This window comes from Sander lucioperca, chromosome 8 (genome assembly GCF_008315115.2).
Source record: "Sander lucioperca isolate FBNREF2018 chromosome 8, SLUC_FBN_1.2, whole genome shotgun sequence".
Classification (NCBI taxonomy): Eukaryota; Metazoa; Chordata; class Actinopteri; order Perciformes; family Percidae; genus Sander; species Sander lucioperca.
Window position 1 is genome coordinate 5,140,587 of NC_050180.1, and position 25,578 is coordinate 5,166,164.

Here is a 25,578-nt window from a genome sequence, read left to right on the forward strand (position 1 = left end):
TTTTATGGTCATATGTACGGCAATAAGATCAGTGACATACTACCTACAGTAGGACAAAACACTTTTAGTTGAACCCAAATTGTGAGAGACAAACAGGCTTAGTGGCTTCAGTGGCTTGAGAGTGAAAAAGTAACTTTAAAGTATGGATTTAATTAACGGAGGTATTTTGCCGGCGTCAATGTTTTCAGTGTTGCCCGGTCACACTCCGAGATGACAGTAGCTTCTGCCTTCTGCTTAGAAGTGGTGAATTTTCAGCTCACAGCAACCTAATATGATGCATTGTTTGATATCTAGTACCAGCAAAAAATGCCTTTCACGTAGTGTAAGCCATTGTATTGAGTTCCCTCTTAGAGAACTGCTCTGAGTGAATTTAAACTGGGCTTTTATTGTGAAAGGTAGACATGCAGTTGCTAGTAGCGTTTATCCCGTCCAATCAGGGAGGACACAGGGGGATTAAACAAACATGGACTCTTCAGAAGAGGTAAATATTTTGTCATTTGTATGTCCTCTTTGTCTCCAAAGCTGAACACTGCGGTTTCCTTTCTCAGAGGTGACATAAAACGCATCACTCGAGCTGCTACGCGCAAAAGTCGCCGGACAACACCGTCTTTTAAACATAGCCATACTGAGAAATACAGAGAGAGTTTTGTGGAGCTGCTTATTTGGCTTTGTATCAACTCATTTGGCAATGGCTTGAATAAAAAGGACATTCACTAATATAAAATAGTTGCACACTATAGCTATAAGAGAACTGGGACATTTGAAGAGTTCCCATCATGATCATGGTTAAAGTCACTGCAGATGATACACATTATTCACTTCATAACATAATTTGACCTATTGCAAACTGTAAATTTGCAGTGATTGTATCTGTTCCGGGATTTTAAAACAGATGTAAGTGTGTGCTGGTCTGGTGTTTAATGCTTTGTGTGTAATCGTTTTTTTAATTGTCCTTGCATCAGAGAGGTGCGGGAGCTGAATCCTCCAGAGGTGTCAGATTCAGTCCTCCAGTTTGCCTCGTGGGGAGTTCACGGTCAGCAGCTGGTGAGTAGTTTACAGGGCCAAACATAATGGCAACTCAGTGTAAAAACAATGAAGCACCAGGGTGAATCCTCCATTGTTCACTCAATGACAGCCATGGGTAATTTAATGCTGGAGCAAAAGATAGTTTATATCATTTACATATTTTTATTGAAACATTTTTTCCCTGATTACCCAAGAGAGTCAACAACATAATAACCTGAAGACAACTTAACGCCTACTGAGTTCTATTTTATTTCCACCGAGGAAATCCAAATTACAAATGTGCGTCTCCTCCACATCAGACGCGAGCACATTCTGGCCCCTCATTTTCTGCGCCTCAACACGTATTAGAGGTTTCCTCTGTAGCCTAATATTCATACAAGTCACTCACAAAATCCTACCTCTGGATAACAGAAAGCATGCATAAATAATATGGCTACAGATTCAATGTGAGAAAATGCACAAACTATCCAGGAAAAATGCTAAGATTACAAAATGTGAACTGATAGCTTTTCTTTGCATTGAAATGTGTGTCTATTGCTTTTTTGTAAGATACCGTACAAACCGTTGTATGAGGATACATTTAAAATGTCAACTTGGGTTGTGGTAAATTGCAATGTTGATTTTTCAATTGATTTACCTATTTTTTTTTTTAGACCAGACAATTAACAGACAGGTGAAAATCAATGTTTAATGTGATGTGGTTTGTAATAATGTGTGATATATAATTTATTGCATTCGTAGAATGACGTAAAGCCTTATCAAACGCTGTTTTTGACTTGAGAGGAAACATAAACTCCCTTTAAACTAAACAATTATTCTGAAGAGAAGCCAGCAACAGTTATACTAATCGAGCTGTTGCTGGAAGACATCTTGTTGGGCGACCAAAGCTCTCTGTGTGAGTAATGCCTCCACCGTGCAGAGTGCAGAGTATTATGCACGGAATAATAAGTCCATTATTTTCCCCAGCGCAGACAAGGAAAGTAATTAACCATTTGATAGCATATTTATCTTGTTTCCTCAGTATTTCTGCCTGTCCTCAGTGGAACCTTTTTTCAAGGAAACCCTGCAGCCGTGTGCCACACCGCTACTGACAACGTAGCATTCAATACGCACGAGCTCACTGTGCATATTTATCTGTGGTATCAGATAAGATGAGACACTGACTGAATGCATTTTTATCAATAAGCATGTTGAGATCAGTTGACCAGGTTCAAGCAGAGATGGTGTATCGTCTCAGTCATGGTGCTGTAACTTTAAGATGAATGCATAAAAGGTGGCAGGAATGCATATTTGTGTAACATCTTTTAATGTGCTCTGGATTAAATCAAAGATTCTTTATAACTAATGATAGTGCGTTAGCCACTGCGCCAATGGTATGAAACTGTACACACTTCCTGTCTCCTAAATGTGGGTTGGCTCGTTTTAAAGTGTGGTAAACGTTGTGTGGATCGATAAAAAGTTATATTTACATACTTTATTATTATTTTACATTGCCATAGTTAACATTACGAAAATGAGTTGTGTTACGGCGTCCTTGAACGTTAGTTGACATAGCTTATCTGTGTTGCCAGATCTACAAAGTTTGTTCCAGAAACAGGTCTCGAACAAAGTTGTTTTTCTCCTGATTTGGCGGTCTGAAAAATGCCATCTTAGTGTCAGAATGTTCAGGAGATATGTGGCTTGTAATGAATGGGTCCAATGTTTACTTTGGTGACAATGACGCAAAATAATCGGTCACAATGTGTGCTCACATTCACTTCTCCCATTGGAATCAAAACACTTGGTTACACTTTACTTGACGATATCTACATAAGAGTGACATGAGCCTGTCATGAACGTGTCATAAACATTATTGACATAACACTTCTTTTAGTAAGTGTCATTCGGATTTTGTCATGACAAGTTATGGTTAGGGTAGTTAGGGTTAGGGTTCATGTGTCATGACTGTGTCATGACAGTGTCATGTCACTCTTATGTAGAAATCTTCAAGTAAAGTGTTACCAAACAATCTGCTCTCCTAAAGAGGCGTGGCGAAACCCATGTGACACAGGAACAGGAAGTTCTCTATCTGTATCGCTCCAGCAGGTTACATCTGCATAGCATTTACATTTACAATTACAATTATGTACGAAAAGGTGTGAGCGTTTTGTACTTCACTATGCTGGGTGTACATGGATTTGTTTTCATACATTATAATACAGTACTTATCGCCATTTGGGTGTTTTTTGTTAATTACAACAAATGTGTTGCTCTCCATCCGACAGATATATATATTTGAAAACAACATTTACTACCAAACGGATGTTCAGAGCAGCTCGTGGAGGCTCACGTCCTCTGGACAGGAGGGGATCATTTTCAACGGCATCACAGACTGGCTTTATGAGGGTAAGAGAGAGTGTACTGACTCATAAAACCTGGCACAATGGATTTTGTTCAGAGAGATAGAAGAATTGAGAATCTGGCATTCCTCTATCTGAAGTGTTTGTGTGTGTGTGTGTGTGTGTGTGTGTGTGTGTGTGTGTGTGTGTGTGTGTGTGTGTGTGTGTAAGGATTCTTATTATTTTCACTGTGTAAGACTGGACCTTGTGAGAACTGTGGCACAGGAAAAGAATGTCTCTGAATATGTATACCATTTTATGTGACACATGACAAATGTCTAGTTTAACCTACATTTATATTTACTTGACAGGGTTCTCCGGTAGCCTATTAATTATGACTTTTGTCTGTCAGGAACAAAGGCAGACATACCTAATGTGATATTGTCATTGCTGCTGTAAAACCCTTATAGGGTTGGGTTGGGTTGGATGGATGGATGGAGTCAAATAGGTGTTTCTTAGTGATGGCCAAATAAAGCTTCATGAGGCTTTGTGAACCATTTCCTTTATTTTCTGAGCCCACTAGATGGCGCTCTCTGTTCAACAAAGGGTTGAAAGCACACTGAGTTGCCATTCCTTGAGCTTTTTCTTTAAACCAAGAGCGCCATCTAGTGGGCTCAGAAAAATATTTCATAGTCACTGGTCACATCCGGTTTCCTATGAGCAATTTATTCACCACAATCTGTCCCCAATCTTCTAGTTTTAGTGCACAAACCTAATCAAACCGCATTTATTAGAATGATTTAGAATAATTTTGCAATGCTTGTATGGGATTGTCTAGTCACAGTGTACTGGTAAAAACACAAGGATAATAAATCTGACATCTTATATGTGAGTCTTGTTTATTTGGAATTTGTGTTACTGTAAAAAAATAAACTCATATAATTTCAACAAATAGGAAAAATAGGATGCAGTTTTAGCTTGTTTAATTTAGCATTACAAAGTACCTTATGTAAAGACTGACGTGTGTTACGTTAAAGGAACACGCCGACTTATTGGGATTTTAGCTTATTCACCATATCCCCAGAGTTAGATAAGTCCATACATACCCTTCTCATCTCCGTGTGTGTTGTAACTCTGTCTGACGCCCCCACCGCTAGCCTAGCTTAGCACTTATTTTGGAGGTAACCGGCTCCAACTAGCCTACTGCTCCCAATAAGTGACAAAATACAGCCCGGTCTCATGGCAGTTTGTGTAAATGTGACGTTATTGTAATCTATTGATACGTGTTTACGGAGACGTTTTTGTCGGTGTTTACGTGGTGGCCAGCACGAAAATGTGAAGTAATGTATTTCAATGGGAAGCATATTTCGTGGCCACAGCACGAAAATGGTAGGGAGTAGAATGAAAAGCCGAAAATCCGCATAGGGAGGTTGGTCGGGGTGGTGGATGGGTCAAACAACACAAGACTTTCACCTGGGCGAGCGGGGATTGCGTCCCGCGTGTGGCGCTTTGTTACCTGGGGATAGTGGCGCTTTGTTTCCCGGGGATGGCGTCCCCGCATGTGGCGTTTTGTCCCGCGTGTTACTGTGGCGCGTCCCCTGTCCCCCGTGGCCGTCTCCCGGCGTGTAAGGCGCCCTTTCCCCGTAAGGTTTTTCCTAAACCCAACCTCCGCCACCCCGTTATTGTGGCGCGTCCCCAGCGGGCCGCCTCCCAGTGGGCCGCCTCCCAGCTTATGGAGCATCCTTTTCGGCCGTCTCCCGGCATCCTTTCCCGAGAAAATAACGTGACATTTACACGTAAAAAAACGAGAAAAACGTCTCCGTGAACGCGTATCAATTGATTAAGAATAACATGACATTTACACGAACTGCCGTGAGACTGTGTTGCAAAATAACGCCAACATTTTCCTATTTACATGTTGTGATTTGTATAGTCACAGCATGTACAAATAACAAGGTCACATGAGACACAGCCATCTTCTAACCATACACATACTGGGAACTATATTCTCAGAAAGGTGAAGCACTACTACTCTCTGCTCCTCACCACGGGGCTTCTCAGGTGCTGCGAGCAAATAACTCCGCCAAAGTAGCAGAAGTAGCAGTGCTTCACCTTCTGAGAATATAGTTCCCAGTTTGTATATGGTTAGAAGATGGCTGTGTCTCATGTGACCTTGTTATTTGTACATGCTGTGACTATACAAATCACAACATGTAATAGGAAAATATTGGCGTTATTTTGTCACTTATTGGGAGCAGTAGGCTAGTTGGAACCGGTTACCTCCAGGATCTGGGCTAAGCTAGGCTAGCGGTGGGTGCAGAGTTACAACACGCACGGAGATGAGAAGGGTATGTATGGACTTATCTAACTCTGGGGGATACGGTGAATAAGACAAAGTCCCAATAAGTCAACACAAATTGAATAGCCTTAGATTAAAAGAAAAAGCATAAACAGGAAAGGGAATTCGGTTTTACAATTAATATACAGGAGTCCTGAGCCCGACTTATTTGTCTTCTCTTGGTTTTTTAGAGGAGGTGTTGCACACACAGGTGGCCCACTGGTGGGCACCTGAGAGCTCCAGACTGGCCTACCTCACCATCAACGATTCATTGGTTCCCAACATGCTCCTACCCCGATTCACAGGCTCTCTGTACCCCCGAGGGAAGGAGTACCCTTATTCAAAGGTAAAACTAATGCCTCATTTCCACTTCATGACAACATTTTCATCATCATTTTATCGGCAACCAAACAGAGGAACATCTGCACTTTGTCAATACGCTGTAGTATGCATTGTGTACGGTGTAGTGTACGTGTAAAATTGCGGTAGCTATCGACAGCTATTATAAAAGTGGAGGGATTGTGCAGGATGTCCTAGAGATGATTCTTGCTGACCAATCAGTGGTCTGCTTGTTAACTTCACCTTCTAGCAATGGCTCAGCTCGCTTAGAACCTCAACCGGTATTAAAAAAAGTACCCAGTGCTATCCAAAACTTTTGCTAATGGAAAACCAAAAAAAAGAGCAAGTCAAGTAGATTACCATGCAGTGGAAATGCGACATTACGCCAAAAACACACCTAGCAGTGGCGAAGTGCGGCTCACACTTGTCCTTTCATTTTAGGCGGGAAGAAACTCTTTCTAACATAGATCACCATGTCACAGGACTCTGTTTACTGATTAGCTGTGGGTATTCTCTTTCCCCAAAAGCTAAAGCCAACTTTTAGTTTGGATGCACTTCGCGGCAGAATCCAACAGCCACAGCGCGCTGATCTCGGAGCGGCCACAGCAGCTTTCCATAGACCTAACATGGCAAGTCGCCACAGGCAACACTTTGCTGCTGCTCGATGCTACTACAGTTTATTTCCAGAATTGTAATTAACTTTCAGTTAAAGTGTGTTATAACATTTTTGACGCAGATTATTCCAGTTAACTGTATCAGTAGAGCATTAGTAGAACATCCTTTAGCTTAGGCTACTTCATACAGTACAACAGCCCTTACAACCTGAGAGGTAGATTTACTAACACTAGCGCAGTTTACGCTGCGTCTGTTTATACGAGTTTGGTAATAGCGCATGCTATGCTTCCTCATTTTGCGTAGTATTTATCAAACCTGACACCCATCCGGCAATCAGCGCATACTCTGCCCTCTAGCGTAATTAGCGCGCCTCTAAAAGAGCAAAGAATGGGCCCGCATGTATCTATCATGGATCTTCCTACGGGAAAAAGAAAGTGCAAGCAGGGGGGGGATTCTCTATGGGGGGGGGGGATTCTCTATGGGATTATTTTTGTGTCTTTAATTCCAAGCAAAACTTCTCAAGTATCAAACAAAAACACTAACTCAAGCAAAAAAAAGTCTCACCTCAAAGGTAAAACTTAAAACTTGCAAACAAAACATTTGTGTAGTTGTAAACTATTGGTCTTTTATTTGTTTGATATTGTGTCCTTTTGTTTCCAGTTCCCTCTGCTTCTTTCTCAATGATCAGTCTTTTGCTCTCTCCATCACGTTTGCAGTTCTGCTCCCAGCTTTCTCGTTTGCGCTTCCAGAGTCTTTGTTTGCGATTCTGACACAAAGCTCTCGCGTGGGCGGGTCTTACAGGGGTGCGTCCCCATTGGCTAATGAGTGTTAAGGGAAAGTTTGAGTGACAGCTCAGCCTCAGGTAAACTAACGTTAGAGACTCTGAGTCTGGTCTGGAGGACACACAAGCCACTCCACAGCGGATTACTGCAAGATTAATAAAGTGTAAGTATTGATCATATAATATATATTGTCTGTGATCTACGTTGCAAGCATGGTTACTGGACGTTTGTTGTTTCGTTGTGTTAAGTTACCAGCTAGCTAGTAAAGCTGTTTAAGTTAGCATTTAACGTTATGTAAAACTTGTAGCCAGCGGCTACGTTACTGAGCTAATTTGCCATGGGAATCATGTATTCTTCGTGAGGCCTTACTCAATGGAGCAGTATTAATTATTGTCTTCTCTCTGTAGAGACCTGCAGGACCCGAGCAGAGCTACGATGCTCTCCCAGGTAACGTTAGGTTAGTAACGTAGTTATATTATGGTCTATTAGGAAAAATGATTATCCAGCTAACTACAAATTATTGTGGTTGCTATTGGCCTGATAATACACAATACTAATATTGGTTAAGTTGTACAATGTAGAAGCTATGAATATAATGTATTATATCTAGAGGTCGACACATACAGTACATTAAGTACATTACATACAGCTAAGCAGTGTTAGCACTGCTTAACTGGTTCATCTGTATAGTTTTGTGCTCATCTGTACTTTCCTAGTTATGACAAAGACTGGCTATCCTAACTCTAATTACATGTCTTCTGTTGCATTTGCAAGCAGGTCAGTATAAGGAAAATGTTCATAGTGTTTTTGAAGCCTAAACATTTGCTAATGGCTACTTAAAAGCAAGTTATTTTAATTGTAAATCACCCAACCTTGGAAGCCTCAGTTATCAGTAAGAACTTTGTTACCATTTGATTTGTGTAAGGAACTTTGTTATAATTTTCTATCACAGCTGACATCAGGCAGCAGGCAGTCCAACCAGGAGGACGTGGTAGCAGCAGAGGGAGAGGAGCCTTCAGTCTCTCTGTGGAGAAAACACTATGTGTGCTAAGGCTTCAAACAGCCAGGGTATAGACCAATCGAGTATGTATTGATCATATTTTGCTCAGATATTCAATAAACACTTACAATAAGCTTTTTCTTAAGTTTTCATTGGTGTACTTGTAGTTTCTAAGTCCATTGTATGTCAATATATCCTACTACAGTACACTGTCCTGTAATTTAATTTGCGTTTACATTGTCTTACTGTAATTATATTTTAAAATGCACATAATATATTAAAACACTTTTTTACATTTACCCTTGTCTGTTTGTTTCAGTATATAATACAGGAAATAAGGTTGAGACTATTATAATGCTTTATTTTTAGTCCAATATAAAACTTCACATACATAATGGATATTTGAACGTATTTTGCTGGGGCCCCGGTGGTAGAAGAAGCTGGAACTCATTATTTGCAGTACATCACAGGTCAGGATCAGTTTTTCATCACCAACAATACACAAACATACTGAGTAATTGGGTTATGTATACATATTCAGTTGCTCTCTGCTGAATTGTGTCTGCAACAACACTTCTGAGGGTGGTGCAGGAATATCACACACAACTCCTAGACGCCTGGTATCATCTGGTCTCCTGAGCTCACTGATGGCCCACTGCTCCAGTCTGGACAACAGCCTTTTCTGCAGGACAGTTCTCTGAAGGGCTGGGATGTGGCTGTAGTCCTTAACTTCTTATTGTAAAGCTTGAAGTACCTTATTGGTTGATTAAAAAAAGGTCTTTGAAATTAGCTCAATAATAAATAATTGTAATAAAGCCTGCACTCTAGAAACATTTTTCTAGCTTTCCTGAACACTACTGGAACACTTATTTCTGGAATATTATTGATCACACTTTCTAGATCCCTACCTCCACGTTGACTACATGTGTAAAGTAAGATATGGCTTCATGTTGAATTTAGCCAGCCACCAGGACACATGCACATCACATCAAACCATAAGGATCACTAAGCAAAGTATTTGTCAAGGGCCTGGTGTGTTAGTTAAACTAACAATATGCATTAAATCTAAATATTGTTGACATTTACAGCGCTAAAATATACAAAAAATACGTCCGTTATCTTGTTACAAGTAGCGCGTTACCCGGCATCACTGTACGTTACTAACCTAACGTTACCTGGGAGAGCATCGTAGCTCTGCTCGGGTCCTGCAGGTCTCTACAGAGAGAAGACAATAATTAATACTGCTCCATTGAGTAAGGCCTCACGAAGAATACATGATTCCCATGGCAAATTAGCTCAGTAACGTAGCCGCTGGCTACAACTTTTAGATAACGTTAGCAGTTAGCTAACGTTAAATGCTAACTTAAACAGCTTTACTAGCTAGCTAGTAACTTAACACAACGAAACAACAAACGTCCAGTAACCATGCTTGCAACGTAGATCACAGACAATATATATTATATGATCAATACTTACACTTTATTAATCTTGCAGTAATCCGCTGTGGAGTGGCTTGTGTGTCCTCCAGACCAGACTCAGAGTCTCTAACGTTAGTTTACCTGAGGCTGAGCTGTCACTCAAACTTTCCCTTAACACTCATTAGCCAATGGGGACGCACCCCTGTAAGACCCGCCCACGCGAGAGCTTTGTGTCAGAATCGCAAACAAAGACTCTGGAAGCGCAAACGAGAAAGCTGGGAGCAGAACTGCAAACGTGATGGAGAGATCAAAAGACTGATCATTGAGAAAGAAGCAGAGGGAACTGGAAACAAAAGGACACAATATCAAACAAATAAAAGACCAATAGTTTACGACTACACAAATGTTTTGTTTGCAAGTTTTAAGTTTTACCTTTGAGGTGAGACTTTTTTTTGCTTGAGTTAGTGTTTTTGTTTGATACTTGAGAAGTTTTGCTTGGAATTAAAGACACAAAAATAATCCCATAGAGAATCCCCCCCCCCCCAGAATAGAGGCGCGCTATTACTGGCAGTTTTTGTAAATACCTTTTTGGGTTGAACTCGCACTTTCCCCATGACCCTCCCATGAACGCATTTTGAAAGCGCAACTTGTCTCTTCTCGCTCATGTGGCAGGCAATCTGAGATGCAATCTGTAAATAGCCAATTTAAAAATTAATTACCAAATTAAGTCAGTCTTTGCGAACAAAGAACACCTGGAAACAGGCACAAACGGCTTGATAAATCTAGCCCCGAGTCTACCATAACCTACAACTCCATTGCATCAAATCAGCATTGTTAACAATAAAACTGCAGGCTCTGTGCTTTATCCATTACGGGTAGTGAATCCTTTTGTTGTTTAATTCATGTTACAGTGGCTTGCTTCCTTTGAAGAGAGATGGCTGGAGAGATCTGTGGCACTGGGACGGATAGGATTGTGATATGCTTTAGTACAGCACTTTAAAACACCTCCCATCCTTCGATGTGGATGTTTAGCGTATCATATGCCTCTTAGATTGGGAGATGGGTTGTAGAAAACTGGTGGAATGAGGGCCATAAGGTTAAGGCCACCCTCATTTGTCGGTTCAGATCCATAGATGGGGGGGTGGGTGTGGGGGGGGGGGAGGATAGGAAGGCATCTAATTAAGGAAGCACTGCACTTGATCTTAGCCTTGCCCACACAATTTGTAAAAATTGTACACACACACACACACACACACACACACACACACACACACACAGTGAGTCTGTTGCTTACATCCTTGAGTGGGGTCAGCGTTATATTGCTGTAGGACTACATGAACCACATATTTAATTGCTTTTTCATTCCTTTACTCTAAGAGAACACATATGCTGTATGGCAGTCATACTTCTGCTTCAGTCACTGGGGAATACATTTGAGTGGGTGTGTCACAGTGAGTCAATACACACAGTCAACGTAATACCCTAGGGAGTATTCTTCATGGGTATCATGTGTCTGAACCTCAAGAAATAGCGCATTACTGTTAGAATCACAGTAGTATCCAGGATAACAGTAATACACTTACAGCCTGGCTCATGATGGATTGTTGAGGCCAATACCAATACATATTTCAGTATTTGAAAATAACAAGATAAGAGTCTAAAGTCATGCTAGCAGCTCTGTGCGGATGTACTTGGACACAGCGGTGCTTTGGGCTAAATGCTAATGCCCACATGGTAACAGGATCACAATGACAATGCTAACAGGCTACTGTTTAAAAAAGAATGTTTATCATGTTCAACAGCTTAGTTTTTGCTGTTAGATCTGCTACTTAGTGCTAAACATACAGCTGAGGCTGATGGAAATTTCATTATTACTGCTGGGATTTGGTCATAAACCAGAATATTGTCAGAATCATTTTGACCTACAGTAGATGACAGGTTCAGGAGACCAAAGTTATTGCAATTCCTTCTATTCATATTTTTAAAACTGTTGGAATTGTACTACCGTTCCATTCATTGTTTATTTCCTTTTAATATGTTTATGTGTGCACCATCCACTAAGGCAAATTCCTTGTACATATATATATATATATATATATATATATATATATATATATATATCTCGTTTTCTTATTCTAATTCATTCTGAGGGGGACATGAATATTTGTAGCATAGAAATAAAATCCACTTTATTTCTTTGATCTGTACCAATTGCCATAGTAATCTATCAAACGTTTGATGTCAGCTGACCACCGATTGACCAACCAAATAACTGACCTGCCGATATTGCCAATGCAATATGTATTAGAAAGCAGGAACATTATTTACTTCCTCCAATTTAGCATTAGCAGGTTTAAGATGGCTTACCTGCCATGGAATATGCAGCACATGGCACCAGCAGAATATAATAGATGATTATACTTCCAAAAGACCTAACAGTGAAATATGGAGTATATGGGAATAATAACAAATAAAGAAGTGCCGAACAAACACTGTCATCATCGTGATTGGAGATTTTATTTATCATGTAGACTAATGAGCTCTATGTTTGAGGGGCTCAGCGAAGGGAAACGACTGACTTGCCCCAGGGCCTGCGCAGTATACAGCAACACAGTTTGTTCTCTACTCGCTTCATATTCCCATTGTATTCTCTTTATCTCGTTACCGTCCTACTGTTCAGTATGGCAGCATATAAAAATAGAAAACAAGCAGCGTGTTGCTCAGTTTATCGCAGTGCATGCAGTGCATCATGGATATTTGTACTGGTTTTACTGTAGATGGGCCAGCTCAATCCCACCGTCAGACTCTATGTCGTCTCTCTGGATGGCAGCTCCCTAACAACTGAACTGAGACCACCTGACAGTTTTGAAAAGAGGTATGATTTAAACACATTTTAAATGATAATGATTCTAAAGGCTCGTCCACACCAAGAACGATAACTATAACCATAACTATAACGATGTGAGCATTCACACAGCTGAACGATAACGTTCTGTAAACAGTCACGCACGCGCTCAACGCTCCAGCTGATAACAATACACTAATACTGCTGAGGTTGCAACATAAGATGACAGGAATGTCTGTATTAATTAGGGATCAACTGATACTGGTTTTTCAAGGCCGATATCAATACCGCTTATTAGTAGTTAATGGAACCGATAACCGATATTTGGAACCAATATGCATTTATAGTGAAAATGAAAATCTTTTAAGTCAAAATTAAGATTTTGGAATGTTACAAACTCCAACACAAAACGTTGTTTAAATGCTTTGAGCAACTATTTCTTAAATTAGAAACTTTTAACATACTACACAGTAATAGATAGTCAGATAGTGTTGTGGGCGGGACATCAAGTCAGACTCAGTGGTGAGTGCATGATACCGGAGCAGAGGGACAGACACAGAGCTGTAGTGGAGCCAACGTAGCGCACTTTTTAACTCATTAACTTCATTGGTTATCAGGCAAATAGAAAGCTGATAAAGATAAAATGTAAACTACCAAAAAACAGCCATGGACAATAATCAGTCTATCTCTAGTATTAATATCCTACATATTCGTGAATTCGGGTACATTTCATGAACATAGGCTGCAGATACCGCTGCCTTTTCCAGGCAACAGCAGCTAAGATAAGAGCAGGTGGGGGGCTGTCAGCTCTGTGCAGAGCACGGGAACAAAAACACCTACACATCAGCGACAGTATGATAATAACATCCAAAACACAAAGATTCACTCTCAGTGGTTTCTGTGACATGAGAAATACACAGAACTAAAGGATCGTAGCCAAGTGGAAAAGTCATGTCATGCCACTGAGCCACTGTGTGAAACAAATCTCTCCGCAGTGTCTCTCTCCGCCGTGACATGTTGTAAATTCGGATGGATTTTGATTGGCTGTCAGGGTTTCTATCGTTCTATCAAATCGCTCTGAAAGTGATACCAAAGATACCTTTCGCCACTGTCGTTGTCCTTATAGTTGTGGTGTGGACTCCACCATTCACTTGAGTTAGAACGGTTTTTAAAGCTATATATGTATTGTTATGGTTACCGTTCTTGGTGTGGACGGCACTTTGGGGATGTAACGAGTTGGTTAAAAATCGATATAAATGTGTAAAGATTACAATCGGTTGAGATTGAAAATGAAACGTGAACGGCTATGGCATAATAGACCTTTGATTTTGTTTTTATGACTTTAGACGTCACTGCTACTTCTTATTATTTTTCCTATTTACTTAGTTATTTTGATGTGGAATTTGTTTTTAAAAAAGAGAAAACCCTTTCAGTTGCACTTTTGAAAAAAAAGCACTGTTTCAATCATTTGTCTGCTGTTCATTCTGTTAACAAAAACTTCGTATCGTGAACTTAAAATCGCGAACAGCGGCGAATCGCGAGTTGAGTGTATCGTTACATCCCTAATGATTCTAACTATTTGCTTACTACTTACTGTTACTAATTGTTCTCCCTAGTGAGTACTACATCACCATGGTGAAATGGGTGACACAGCACAGGCTGAGTGTGCGCTGGGTGAATCGAGCTCAAAACATGTCCATACTTTCACTGTGTGACGTCACAACAGGTGACTGCACCAAGGTAAGTTATTATTAAAAATGTATTCATCACATCCAGAATTGACTACTGCAACAGCATCCTCTATGGTTCTTCTGCCAAAAGCCCTAAATACATTTCAATACATTCCAAACTCGGCTGCCCGCCTCCTCACCCATACCCACTCCTGTGACCACATCACCCCGTCCTCCAGAATCTCCACTGGCTCCCTGTCGCCCAACGCATCCAGTTTAAAGTCCTCCTCCTCACCCACAAAGCCCTCCATAACCAGGCTCCTTCCTACCTCACAGACCTAATGTTAGGGTTAATTATTGTGCTTAATGTAATGGTTTTAGAGTATTTTGAAAAGCACTATAAATCAAATGTATGATTATTATTATTATTCTTTAGTCTTTCTACAATGAATGTATGGAAGTGTTGTGCCCTGACTTGATCTTTCCAACTCAGAAACACGTGATGACATCAGAGAAGTGGCTTGATCGTCAGGTGAGTGTGTCAGTCCAGATGGCCTTCATGATCTTTGATGAGGATATTTATAAGCCTATTGTTTAAGGAACACTATGAAATATATAATAGTAAATAGGGCTGGGTATCGTTCAAAAATATTCGACACCCGTACCGATACCAATACCGTGACTTTGATACCGGTTCCTAAACAATACTATTTTCTATATCAATTTTATGAAACAAAAAAAAAAACGGCACAAATATTTTAATTAATTTTTCAGCTCCTACTACGTCAGCCCCGTCTCCGTGTAACGTAGAGTGTTTCCTGCGTGTCTCTACGACGTGTAACGTTAGACAGCCAATCACAAACATTGTTAGATCTTGGTAGAAGCACGCTGCATGCTGATTGGCTCACTGACGCTGATGAGATCAACTCCTTAGGTATTGAAATTGGGTATTGAATGACAAGGAATTTTTGATCGGATCAGCAATTCGGTCGGTGCCTAAAAAGTATAGAATTCGGTACCCAGCCCTAATAGTAAATGTCAAATAATGAACAAAGACCGGCAAATTACTAGTTAAGGGCAGGCAAAAACATATTGAAAGAGGATGGAATCACTTGCACTCTAACGGTCCATAGGTTAAATTTAGCATCAGATTTATTCCCACTGCACTAATTCAGTTCAACAACATTGTCATCTCATAACCAATCTCCTGCTATATGTTTTGCAAGAGAACAGCCAATGATCCATGTTTTATTTACCCTACCAATCAGGGACGCATCGAAATAAAAAACTTGGCTGAAAAACCGAACGCCGTTTTTTTGCGCTTTTTTTTCCCATTTATTTCCCATTTATTTTACCAAATGTCTTTCATCATTGCATAAATGAAATAGTGACAATGTGCCTTTTACTACTTCATCTTGCTTTTTAAAGAAAACATCAATTACAACACTACAATAAAAAAAAATAAAAACATTGAATTTTTTTGTAACATTGCCAATACATTCAATGCACATAACTGTATTAAATGTCCTTCTGGCCTGGTGTTCTACATGACTACTAACCACTTGTAACTATTAATGTCAGTGTCTACGTTTGCCGTTTGTCTCTTTTCTTAGAATGAGGAGCCAGTATTTTCAGAGGATTGCACAGCATTCTTCATCACTATGCCCTTAAAACACGGTGGTCGCGGGGCATTCAACCATATCACCATGATCTCTAACCAAGTAAAACTATTACAAACTTTTAATGAAATGAATACATTTAGTAAGGTGATTTCACTGTTTAAACGAAACTTCTTGCCTTCGTGGATTTCCTCTTATCTGTCCTAGGGGCTTTCCAATTATTCATACTGCTCCTATGATCCCATTTTGAAGTATCATCATTTTAAATTACATTCCACCTACATTTCCTGAAACACCAGAGAATTAAGAATACCTTCAGTAGAATAAAGAATAAATTAAAGCGAGTGTTGTACGGTATATCTAGAGGCATTGGGTTTGTTGCCAGATTAGTTCAGTTTCTGTAGAGATAATAAGTGGAACAAAAGTTTTTGATCAAAAGTCAGGGCTAGGTAAAAAAATATAAACCTCAACACAAGTGCATCCCTGTGAGAGCATGTAGGGTATGTGAGGTCATGTTAACATGCTTTGTCTGCTCGGTTGGCTTGTATTCTTTCTGGTGCTTCTCTCACAGTCTGACGGTCAAGAGGTCAACCTCCGCCACCTGACCTCAGGAAGCTGGGAAGTCTCTACAATCCTGGCCTATGATGAGAGCACAAACTCACTGTAAGCATGCCTTGTTGATATGCTGTACCATACAGTCTGAACACCATGCAATGTGATATATGGTACAATATGAACTCTTGGATAACAGGTTGATTGTATGTTTTTCAGTTATTTTCTAAGTACAGAGGAAGGCTCAATGCAACGGCAGTTGTACAGGTACCTTATTTATTTGACTTCATATGGAGGGAGAGAAATTCATTCATTAAAGGGTCATTTTGGTATTTTTTTTAACCTGGACCCTATTTTCCCATGCATTGAAATTGGTCCAGTATTGACCGAGAACGCTGCAAAACCAGGCTGCTATGTAACCCTATTGGGCAATTGTTCACCGTCAATTTCCGTCCACTAAGAGTGCTGTTTTTGCCGCTGACAGACTCAGATTATTGTTCTAAGTGTCTGACGACATTATGGAAGAAGTCCCTACAGAGATGAACCTTTTTTTCTTAAAGAGTATATTAGAAATATGAATAAAAACGGGGACAGAAACACAATAAACTAGTTAAACTACAGTGTTAAGATGTATTAATTACTACATTTTATTTTGCCACATTCCTATTTGATTTGTCTTTTGCCTGCAGACTAGAACACACCGATTGTTTCTCAGAAGTTGTGAATCGTCTCGAATCAATTAATTTTACGCTCACACGCTTTTTCCTCAAACAGAGTATCCACTGTGGATCCATTTCGTAAAGATTGTCTCACCTGCTCCCTCTTCAAATCAAAGTGCACCTACTACGATACCATCCTCAGTCCAAACTATCAACATGTTCTTCTCAACTGCAGAGGTAGCACCTCATAACCACAACAGCACAACTGAGCGCAAATCTAACAGCTAACTCACAGCCCTTATACTTGGTTCACATTTTGCACTTTCACACAATCATGTGGCTTGTCAATGCTGTCAGAAAGGTTACACTATTATTAAATGAACGTTGTATCTTAATTATGCTCAGTTTGAGAGTTTCCAACCTTAATCTCCCATGCCGAGTCAAACAGTATCATATGTATGTATTAACAGCACAAGCTGAAACATTAAAAACAAGGGCTACTACACACTAAAATAGTTATTTGAACAAAGTAGGGCCACTTTCAGTACAAGAGTTTACTGTATGCACCTCACATAGGAAAGAGCTCTCAGGACCAACAGAACTGGATCATTACATAAAAACTTAGTTACTTGTCAGCCTATCACCACATCAATTTATAATATGATGGTTGATATTTATTTTCTTTTTTCTTCTTTTTAGTGTCTTAAGCTTGGTTTAATGTGTTAATGTAACACTTTAATACAATGTAAAAATGCATTTCCTGACCTAAACTACCCCCCCCCCCCCCAGGTCCTGGAATACCCCAAACTACTCTTCACAGTCTAAGTGATATGAACAGTAAGTACTCTGGCACCGACACTGACTGAACCAATTTACTATTTAGACTTCTTCTCTCATCTGCATCAGGGAGAAGCAGATGTCTGAAAAGTTAAACGATTAATTATTTGGAGATTAAGTCACTAAACAATAACAATAAAGGTTGCCCGATGGTCCGGTGGGGTAACTAAAACGTCACGTTGGGCAAGTAAATATTCGGGGAAAAGAAAAGAGATTTAATCATTTTTTTCTAACATCATTGTATCATAAATCACGTTGTACTAGGTTGGAACCTGCTTACAGTTCCACAATGATTTCCAGGTAAACAATCCTACGTTAACAATGCTTCTTCTTTTTTTTAAGTGCTGTTAAAGTGTTTGCATAAAACATGTCTAATTTGCAATTATTGTAGGTTTAGAAACAAAACAAATACAACTCAAACTCTTTGACATAGTGGAAATTGGTGATAAATGTATGCGGTCAAACAAATTACAGCTAGAAAAACAAACAAAAAAAGTATATGTATAGGGGCAAGTAAAATTTGGCTTTGGGCATGTAGAATTCTTTTTTAATTGACCGGCTGGGCAAGTAAAAAAAAAAACAAACAAAAAAAAGGGTAACATTGAACCTTGCTTACTTATGACTGCAAAAAACAGGATGTGAGGATGCCATTGAGGTGAAGGCTTTAAGTGCATGAAATGTTGAGTGTGCATCAGCGGCACTCAGAGCAACGTCTGGGGATTCTGCAGTAGATAAACGATCATCTTCCTCCACTCCTACAGGCTCAACGATTGACGGATGTTGATTATTCCACTCCTATTGTATCACATCTTTAGTTACATGTTGTACAACGTTTTTTTTTTTTTTACTCGTGTGGCTTTAATTGTGTGTTTGATAACGTACTTGTACGATGAGTTATTCAGGATTTGTTGATTTGTTGGTATGACTTTTCATCTAACTAAAGTAATTCTTGTTCTTGTCCTCATCTAACAGAGCACAAGCCTGTGGCAATGAACACAGTATTAAGACATGCACTGATGAACAGGACAATACCCAAGTGGGAAAGAAGAACTGTACAAATCAACAACTTTGGTATGAAATTACTATCATCTTTAACTATGTGCCAGACTTTAACGTTTACGATAATGATTTGTTGGTCTCTAACTTGCCCTATATTATCATCATTATCACCACAATAACCATGTTTGCAACAAACCCTGTTACCTTCACCCCCGACTTCCACTTCTCCTCTCCTTGCACGGTTAAAGAGTCATTCTCAAGTAGTTGAAGGACCAACTTATGATTAAAATGCACACAAGGAACTGGGTCACTCAGAGAAACAGTACAGTAACCTGCTTACTGTAAATACATGTGCAGATTTGTTTTCCCTTACTGCCCACTCTATTTTACCAAATACCAGCAGAACTAATTCCCATCAGCCCCATGCTGTACTTTACTTTTATCTGTTTAGCTCTACTTTACTTTTATCTGTTTATTGCTAATTAGAAAATATTGGGATACTAAAGTAAGATGGTAAACATAAACCTTGGACCTGCTAAACATCAGCATGTTAGTATTGTCATTACTCATCATGATGACATTAGCATTTAGCTCAAAGTACAGCTTCATAGCCCCACAAGCATGTTGGTAGACAAACTTCAGCACACACGTTTACAGCTGCAGACTTGCGTCTATACACACTACAGTTGGGGGTATGCATACACACATGTACACTATAAAACATGATGGCAACAAGTAGGCAATTTGTTCATTTTTAACAGGGGGGACGGAGCGTGTTGGTCTCATTCACCTGCAACTAGACTCTTTTGGTTCTGTATTTTTTAATGCTAGCTGTGTAGTAAGGTTAATGTTATGAATGCAACACACAACTGACAGAAGGGCCAGAATGAGAGAAACCATCACAATTACAAATAATAATAATAATACATTTTATTTGTATTGCACTTTACATTTCAGCAATCTCAAAGTGCTACAGAGCATAAATAATGCAATTTAATAAAAACAAAAATATATATATAAATATCAAGGTTATTAAAAATAGTTAAGAGGAAAACCTATAAAATCCATTTAGTAAAAAGCTTTCTTGAAAAGATATGTTTTGAGGATTCGTTTAAAAACATCTGTAGATTGTGGGGCCCTTAGGATTTCAGGGAGGGTGTTCCACAGCCTCGGAGCAGCAGATGAAAAGGCCCTATCACCCATGCTGCAGAGCTTGGTTCTGGGGGCTTGGAGGGTGTTTGTGGATGCAGATCGGAGGGTGCGTGAGGAGGTCTGGCGGGTGAGGAGTTCCTGTAGGTAAAGGGGGGCATGTCCATGAAGGCACTGGTGGGTGAGGAGGGAGACCTTATATTCTATTCTGAGTGGGATAGGGAGCCAGTGAAGAGATTTCAGGATGGGGGTGATGTGATCGTGCTTGCGCACCCTCATCAGGATCCTGGCAGCACTGTTCTGGATGTATTGTAACCTCTGGATGCTTTTGCCAGAGATCCCAATGAGGAGTGCATTACAGTAGTCCAGCCTGGAGGAGACAAAGGCATGGACAAGCTTCTCTGCATCTGCCAGGGTGAGTGTTGGACGCAGTTTGGCAATGTTCTTAAGGTGGTAGAATGATGTCTTACAGAGGTGTTTGATGTGGGTGTCAAAGGTGAATTGAGGGTCCATTTTAACACCCAAGTTGGTGACAGATGTGGAAAGGGAGATGTTTTGGCCAGAGAAAGTGATACTGTTGATGGTGGAAAGGTGGAGCTGATGTGGTGTGCCAACTAAGATGGCTTCTGTTTTGGAACTATTTAGCTGAAGATAGTTGAGCTTCATCCACGCCTCTATCTCCTCCAGGCAGGTAGTCAGTGTGGATGTTGGCAGGGGAGCAGAGAAAGTGGGGGTTGTCCTGAGGTAAAGCTGTGTGTCATCAGCATAACAGTGGCATGATATACCATGTCTGCTAATTACTTTGCCAAGGGGGAGCATGTAGATGGAGAAAAGGGTGGGGCCCAGCACAGAGCCCTGAGGGACACTGCAGGTGACATTGTGGATGTGTGATTTGGCTTTGCCCAGGGCGACTTGCTCGGTTCTGCCAGTCAGGTATGAAATGAACCAGTTGTGAACATTTTCTGAGAGTCCAATGGTGTTTTGCAAGCGGTGGAGGAGGATGTTGTGGTCTACTGTATCAAATGCAGCTGTTAGGTCCAGGAGGATGAGTAGAGATGGGGAACCAGTATCTGCTGCCATCAGGAGGTCGTTGGTAACCCTGACCAATGCTGTTTCTGTGCTATGGCCAGGGCGAAAACCAGACTGAAACTTTTCAAACAGGTCATTGTGTATTGTGTTATCTTAATGAATGCAGCAAGGACATGTAGCTATAGTAGCCTACAAAACAGTGCGTTTACGATTCCCAAAACACGGAACAAAACACAAAAAATGTTTTTACCTATAGAGGGAGACCATGTTTGTCTCATCAATTGTGACTAGACTCTCAGTCAGTATTTCAGTATTTTTTAATACTAGCTATATAGACTTAGCACAAAAAGTAAGGAAATTTGTGTTTGGTAGATTATTTCTCTGTGGTAACAATGCTTTTTGGCAATGAATATTATACCGTTGGAAAGCCTGTGTGCCCCATTTGTAAGGAACATGCAACACCTGCAAACACCAAACGAGTCAATGGCAGAATAAGCTGTTTGGCATTGGCAGAGAAGATTTGGAAAAATTTTCATGGGTGCAACCCACATACTCAGTGCTGCTGCTCATCCCACAAATGCATGTTCCTTACAAATGGGACACCATTTGAAAAAGAAATAAACAGGCTTTCCAATGGTATAAGATTTATTGCAAAAAGCATTGTTACCACAGAGAAATAATCTAACAAACACAAATTTCCTTACTTTTTGTGCTAAGTTTAGTTAAGAGAATCTCATAATGCATGCGCAAAAATGACAGAAGGGCCGGACTGAGAGAAACAGTCACAATTACAAATCAGTCTGCTACTTCAGCACCATGGATAGTGCCATTGACTTATAATTACATACTAAGCCCTTCAACACCATCACCATTTGAGCTTACCATCTGCGCGTGCGCGAAACGTAATACGTCTCCATAGCAGCAGGCGGCGCTGCTCTGTATTGTTTCCATTAACAGTATGATTATTTCCCAGAAAATTAAAACCGGCAGCTGATTGGACGAACGCATCACGTGGTTCTTTTTTCTCCGGAAATTCACAGCCAGACTGTCATGGCGGCTTGTTCAGAATACGATCTCATATTGTACTAAAATAGTTCACCGGAACATGTTTCTGAAAACATTTTAAGCGAGAAATAGGCCGTGCAGTTGCTGAATCTGTCTTCATTTCAGATAACAAAGGTCAGTTTAAAAGATTTTCGTCAGATTTTGAGAGGCTCATCCACTTGCCATTCCTGGGTGAGTCCCGACTGCCCTGTCTCTAGACTGAACATGTCGGGTCGGCCCAAATGAAGGCCGACGGCTCCTCGGACGGCCGACGGCACGGGACACATGGAACAGACTCGAGTCACCGACCTCGCCAGACGGTCCGACGGCTGATTATCGGGCTGGTGTGTCAGCTCTCTTACGCAGTTAGCCCTTCAGCACTTATTACACAGTTAGCACTTTGTTATCGTTACACAGTGCACTCTATTGCATGAATTATTACTGAAACATGATACAAATCTTTTAATGTGATTCTATTACTTAAATACTAATACTAGCTATATACTGTAGTAAAGAGAATGTCATAATGCATACACAAAAATGACAGAAGGGCCGGACTGAGAGAAACAATACAATAACAAATCAGTCTGCTACTTCAGCACCATGGACAGCGCCATGGACCTATTATACAGTTAGCCCTTCAGCACCATGGACAGCGCCATGGACCTATTATACAGTTAGCCCTTCACCACCATGGACAGCGCCATGGACCTATTATACAGTTAGCCCTTCAGCACCATGGACAGCGCCATGGACCTATTATACAGTTAGCCCTTCACCACCATGGACAGCGCCATGGACCTATTATACAGTTAGCCCTTCACCACCATGGACAGCGCAGTGGACTTATCTTTCCACCTACATCTTTATTGCTTAAAATTGCCTAAAAAAAATTTGAAAACAAAATAAAAAAATATTTTAATAGGGGTTGTGGGGTATTTGGAAACATATGGCAACAAAGCACAATGATGGAAAGTCCCATAATATCCCATTTTATTTAATTCCATTTAATAGTATTTTAATTAATGATTTCCAATCAATATCATTCCTTTAGTCATCATAAACACCCTTTTTCACCCAATTTCACCCTTTGTGGAAGTCAAATTGCCTCTGCCTTTGTCACATTAACTAACAACTTAAGAGTAAAAAAGGGATTTTATATTAACTGTCTTTCAGTAAAATTGAGATAAATGAATTGTTGCCAGGTGGCAACACCGTGCAGTAGAGGGTTAGGCTACTGATATTACAGAGCCATGGCTGGGCCCATAGATTCTAACTTGCACAAATCTCAGTCACACAAAGAATCAATGAGTCAGGCAGGCAAGACTAACATACTCAAATAAACAACCCATCTGCCCCTGCACGCTCTCTGCTTCTAGGGGATAGAGAGGGGGGGGTGGCAGGTTAACAAGGGATGGGAGGCATGCATTTTGGCCATTTTGCTAACAAGGAGGATAGCATCCCACCTCCTCCCCCCTCAATTCGCCTACTCATGTCTTCATGGCTGAACAACATGAAAAAGTCAAGCATGGGGAATACAGTTCACTTTGGATTGAGCCAACAGCCATCTGTTGTCACGGTGATACTTTCCCTGTCTGATGTCTTTGTTTTCACCAAGGTATCCAAGAAAGGGTTAAAATCGAGGGCAACTTAAGTCCAGTTGCCCTTGATTTTAACCCTTTCTTAGATAACTATAACCTTCACTGACATCCATAGCCACATGCTAACATGTCAAGAAACCTATTAGAAACCCAGTAATGTGTATACAGGGCCAAGAAATCAATGTTCTCCAGGAGAAATCCAGCTGGGGAAATCAGGTTTCCTCCTCTACTCAGATCAGGAAAACTGTTTCTTGTTAACATTAATTGAACGAAATGGTTACTGCAGCTGTAAGCTGTTTAGTTAATAACATGGTGATGCACTGCTGGTGACAGTAGTGATAGTTTCCAGCATATACATGTCCATCAACTGGGCAGTCAGGCTCACTCACATATGTATGCGAGATACAGTATGTAAATTCAGGTTAAACACAACTGAGCCAACAGGTGCAGAGCTTTTTGAGCTGATCAGGAAACAGCCATGGAATCAGAAATGCAGCCATATATTGTTTCAGTTAGAAAGGACAGCTCACCATATTGCTTCCTTTCTCTAGTCTGTGTTCACTATTAGAGACGATGTGAAACATATTAAAGGCCTTTGGAGTAGAAACAGTCAGATGGGAGCCCTGTGATCAAAAGTTAAATGCAAACAAGGATTATTTTCCACATGAACTAGGTTATTTTGGGTGTTTAATGATTTTCATAGAAGCTGTTGATTCTTAGTCATTCAGGCAGCGCATTCTCATGAACCGTATGATATTTTTCGAAATAGGTGACTACCAGCCGGTTACGTGACGACCGGTGACATGACAGTACAGTTTAGCGATCTTTACAGTAAATTAAGCAGACAAAAGGTGAGTCAGGTTAAGTACTCCTGAAGACACAAACATGCGTTTCCTGGATGAAAGTCTTGTTTTCTTCCCGAGACACAAACTCTCAAAAAATGTATGTTAAAGCTTAAACCTACATTGTGTAATTTTTTGAGTTGATTCTTAGCAAAAGCCCCTTTGTTTTTTCACAAAAATGTGCTCATTCATGTGTAATTACTTCCACCAACTAATCAAAGTATTCCCGTAAGCGTAGAATCTGCCATTCAGAATCATTCAGAGTATACGAGCGAGTCGCTTGAATGACGGCCGCCATGTTGCGCCTCCATCTTTAAAATACATTAGCCAAAGAGGGACATACCTCCGCATTTCACCCTCTTACACCTATTGGCACCGTGACGAATGCCAGGGGGAGATTACTCGCCAGGAAAGCAAAAAAGAGAATTGCGTGTAGCTATTCTGTTGACCTGACCATGCAGTGTGTTGAGCTTTGAAGTTGTCAGAATGATACCTGTACATGCAGTGCATAACAAAAATTCCCATTGTGATTCATCTTCATCATAACAATGCACTGTGGACTGAATGTTAAGCTGTGAATTAGGTTGCTTTCACACCTGAGCAGTTTGGTCCATTTTAAACGTACTCTGAAGCGTTTTGTCGGATAGTCTGGTTTGTTTGGGGCGGTTTGAAAGCTTATTCAAACTCTGGTGCGCACCAAACAACCAAATTCTGGTCCGCCTGAAAATGGGGGTCTCGGATTACTTCCAAGTGGACGAGAATTCGGTTCACTTTAGGTGAGAATGCAATACGAGCCAAATATAGGAAGTGAACCAAAAAACTGTGCATTTACTAGCCTGTAATTTCAACCTTGCACACAATTTACGTTATACAATTTATAACTTTCAAATCCATAA

The 25,578-nt window shown here is 40.4% G+C and overlaps 1 protein-coding gene and 2 long non-coding RNA genes across 4 annotated transcripts in view; 1 reads left to right on the top strand and 2 right to left on the bottom strand.

Annotated features, from left to right (window-relative positions):
• Nucleotides 1-25,578, top strand: part of LOC116053533 (inactive dipeptidyl peptidase 10-like) — a 149,557-nt gene that overhangs the window by 110,390 nt on the left and 13,589 nt on the right. For both annotated transcript variants that reach the window (XR_004898013.1, XM_031304613.2), the window contains exons 7-18: nt 963-1,044; nt 3,291-3,411; nt 5,874-6,028; nt 12,614-12,711; nt 14,298-14,421; nt 14,845-14,883; nt 15,965-16,072; nt 16,542-16,633; nt 16,742-16,789; nt 17,297-17,418; nt 17,971-18,018; nt 18,991-19,089. Coding sequence is in view for 1 of the 2 variants with exons in the window: in XM_031304613.2 (XP_031160473.1) it covers nt 963-1,044; nt 3,291-3,411; nt 5,874-6,028; nt 12,614-12,711; nt 14,298-14,421; nt 14,845-14,883; nt 15,965-16,072; nt 16,542-16,633; nt 16,742-16,789; nt 17,297-17,418; nt 17,971-18,018; nt 18,991-19,089 (1,136 nt within the window). In the remaining variant the exon portion in view is untranslated. The remainder of the gene's footprint in view (nt 1-962; nt 1,045-3,290; nt 3,412-5,873; nt 6,029-12,613; nt 12,712-14,297; nt 14,422-14,844; nt 14,884-15,964; nt 16,073-16,541; nt 16,634-16,741; nt 16,790-17,296; nt 17,419-17,970; nt 18,019-18,990; nt 19,090-25,578) is intronic.
• LOC116053537 lies at nt 503-19,609 on the bottom strand. Its single transcript, XR_004105873.2, has 3 exons — nt 19,597-19,609; nt 8,655-8,663; nt 503-657 (listed from the first exon to the last, which is right to left on the bottom strand). It is a non-coding gene; the product is annotated as an uncharacterized LOC116053537 (long non-coding RNA).
• Nucleotides 8,981-10,162, bottom strand: LOC116053536. Its single transcript, XR_004105872.2, has 3 exons — nt 9,895-10,162; nt 9,584-9,633; nt 8,981-9,172 (listed from the first exon to the last, which is right to left on the bottom strand). It is a non-coding gene; the product is annotated as an uncharacterized LOC116053536 (long non-coding RNA).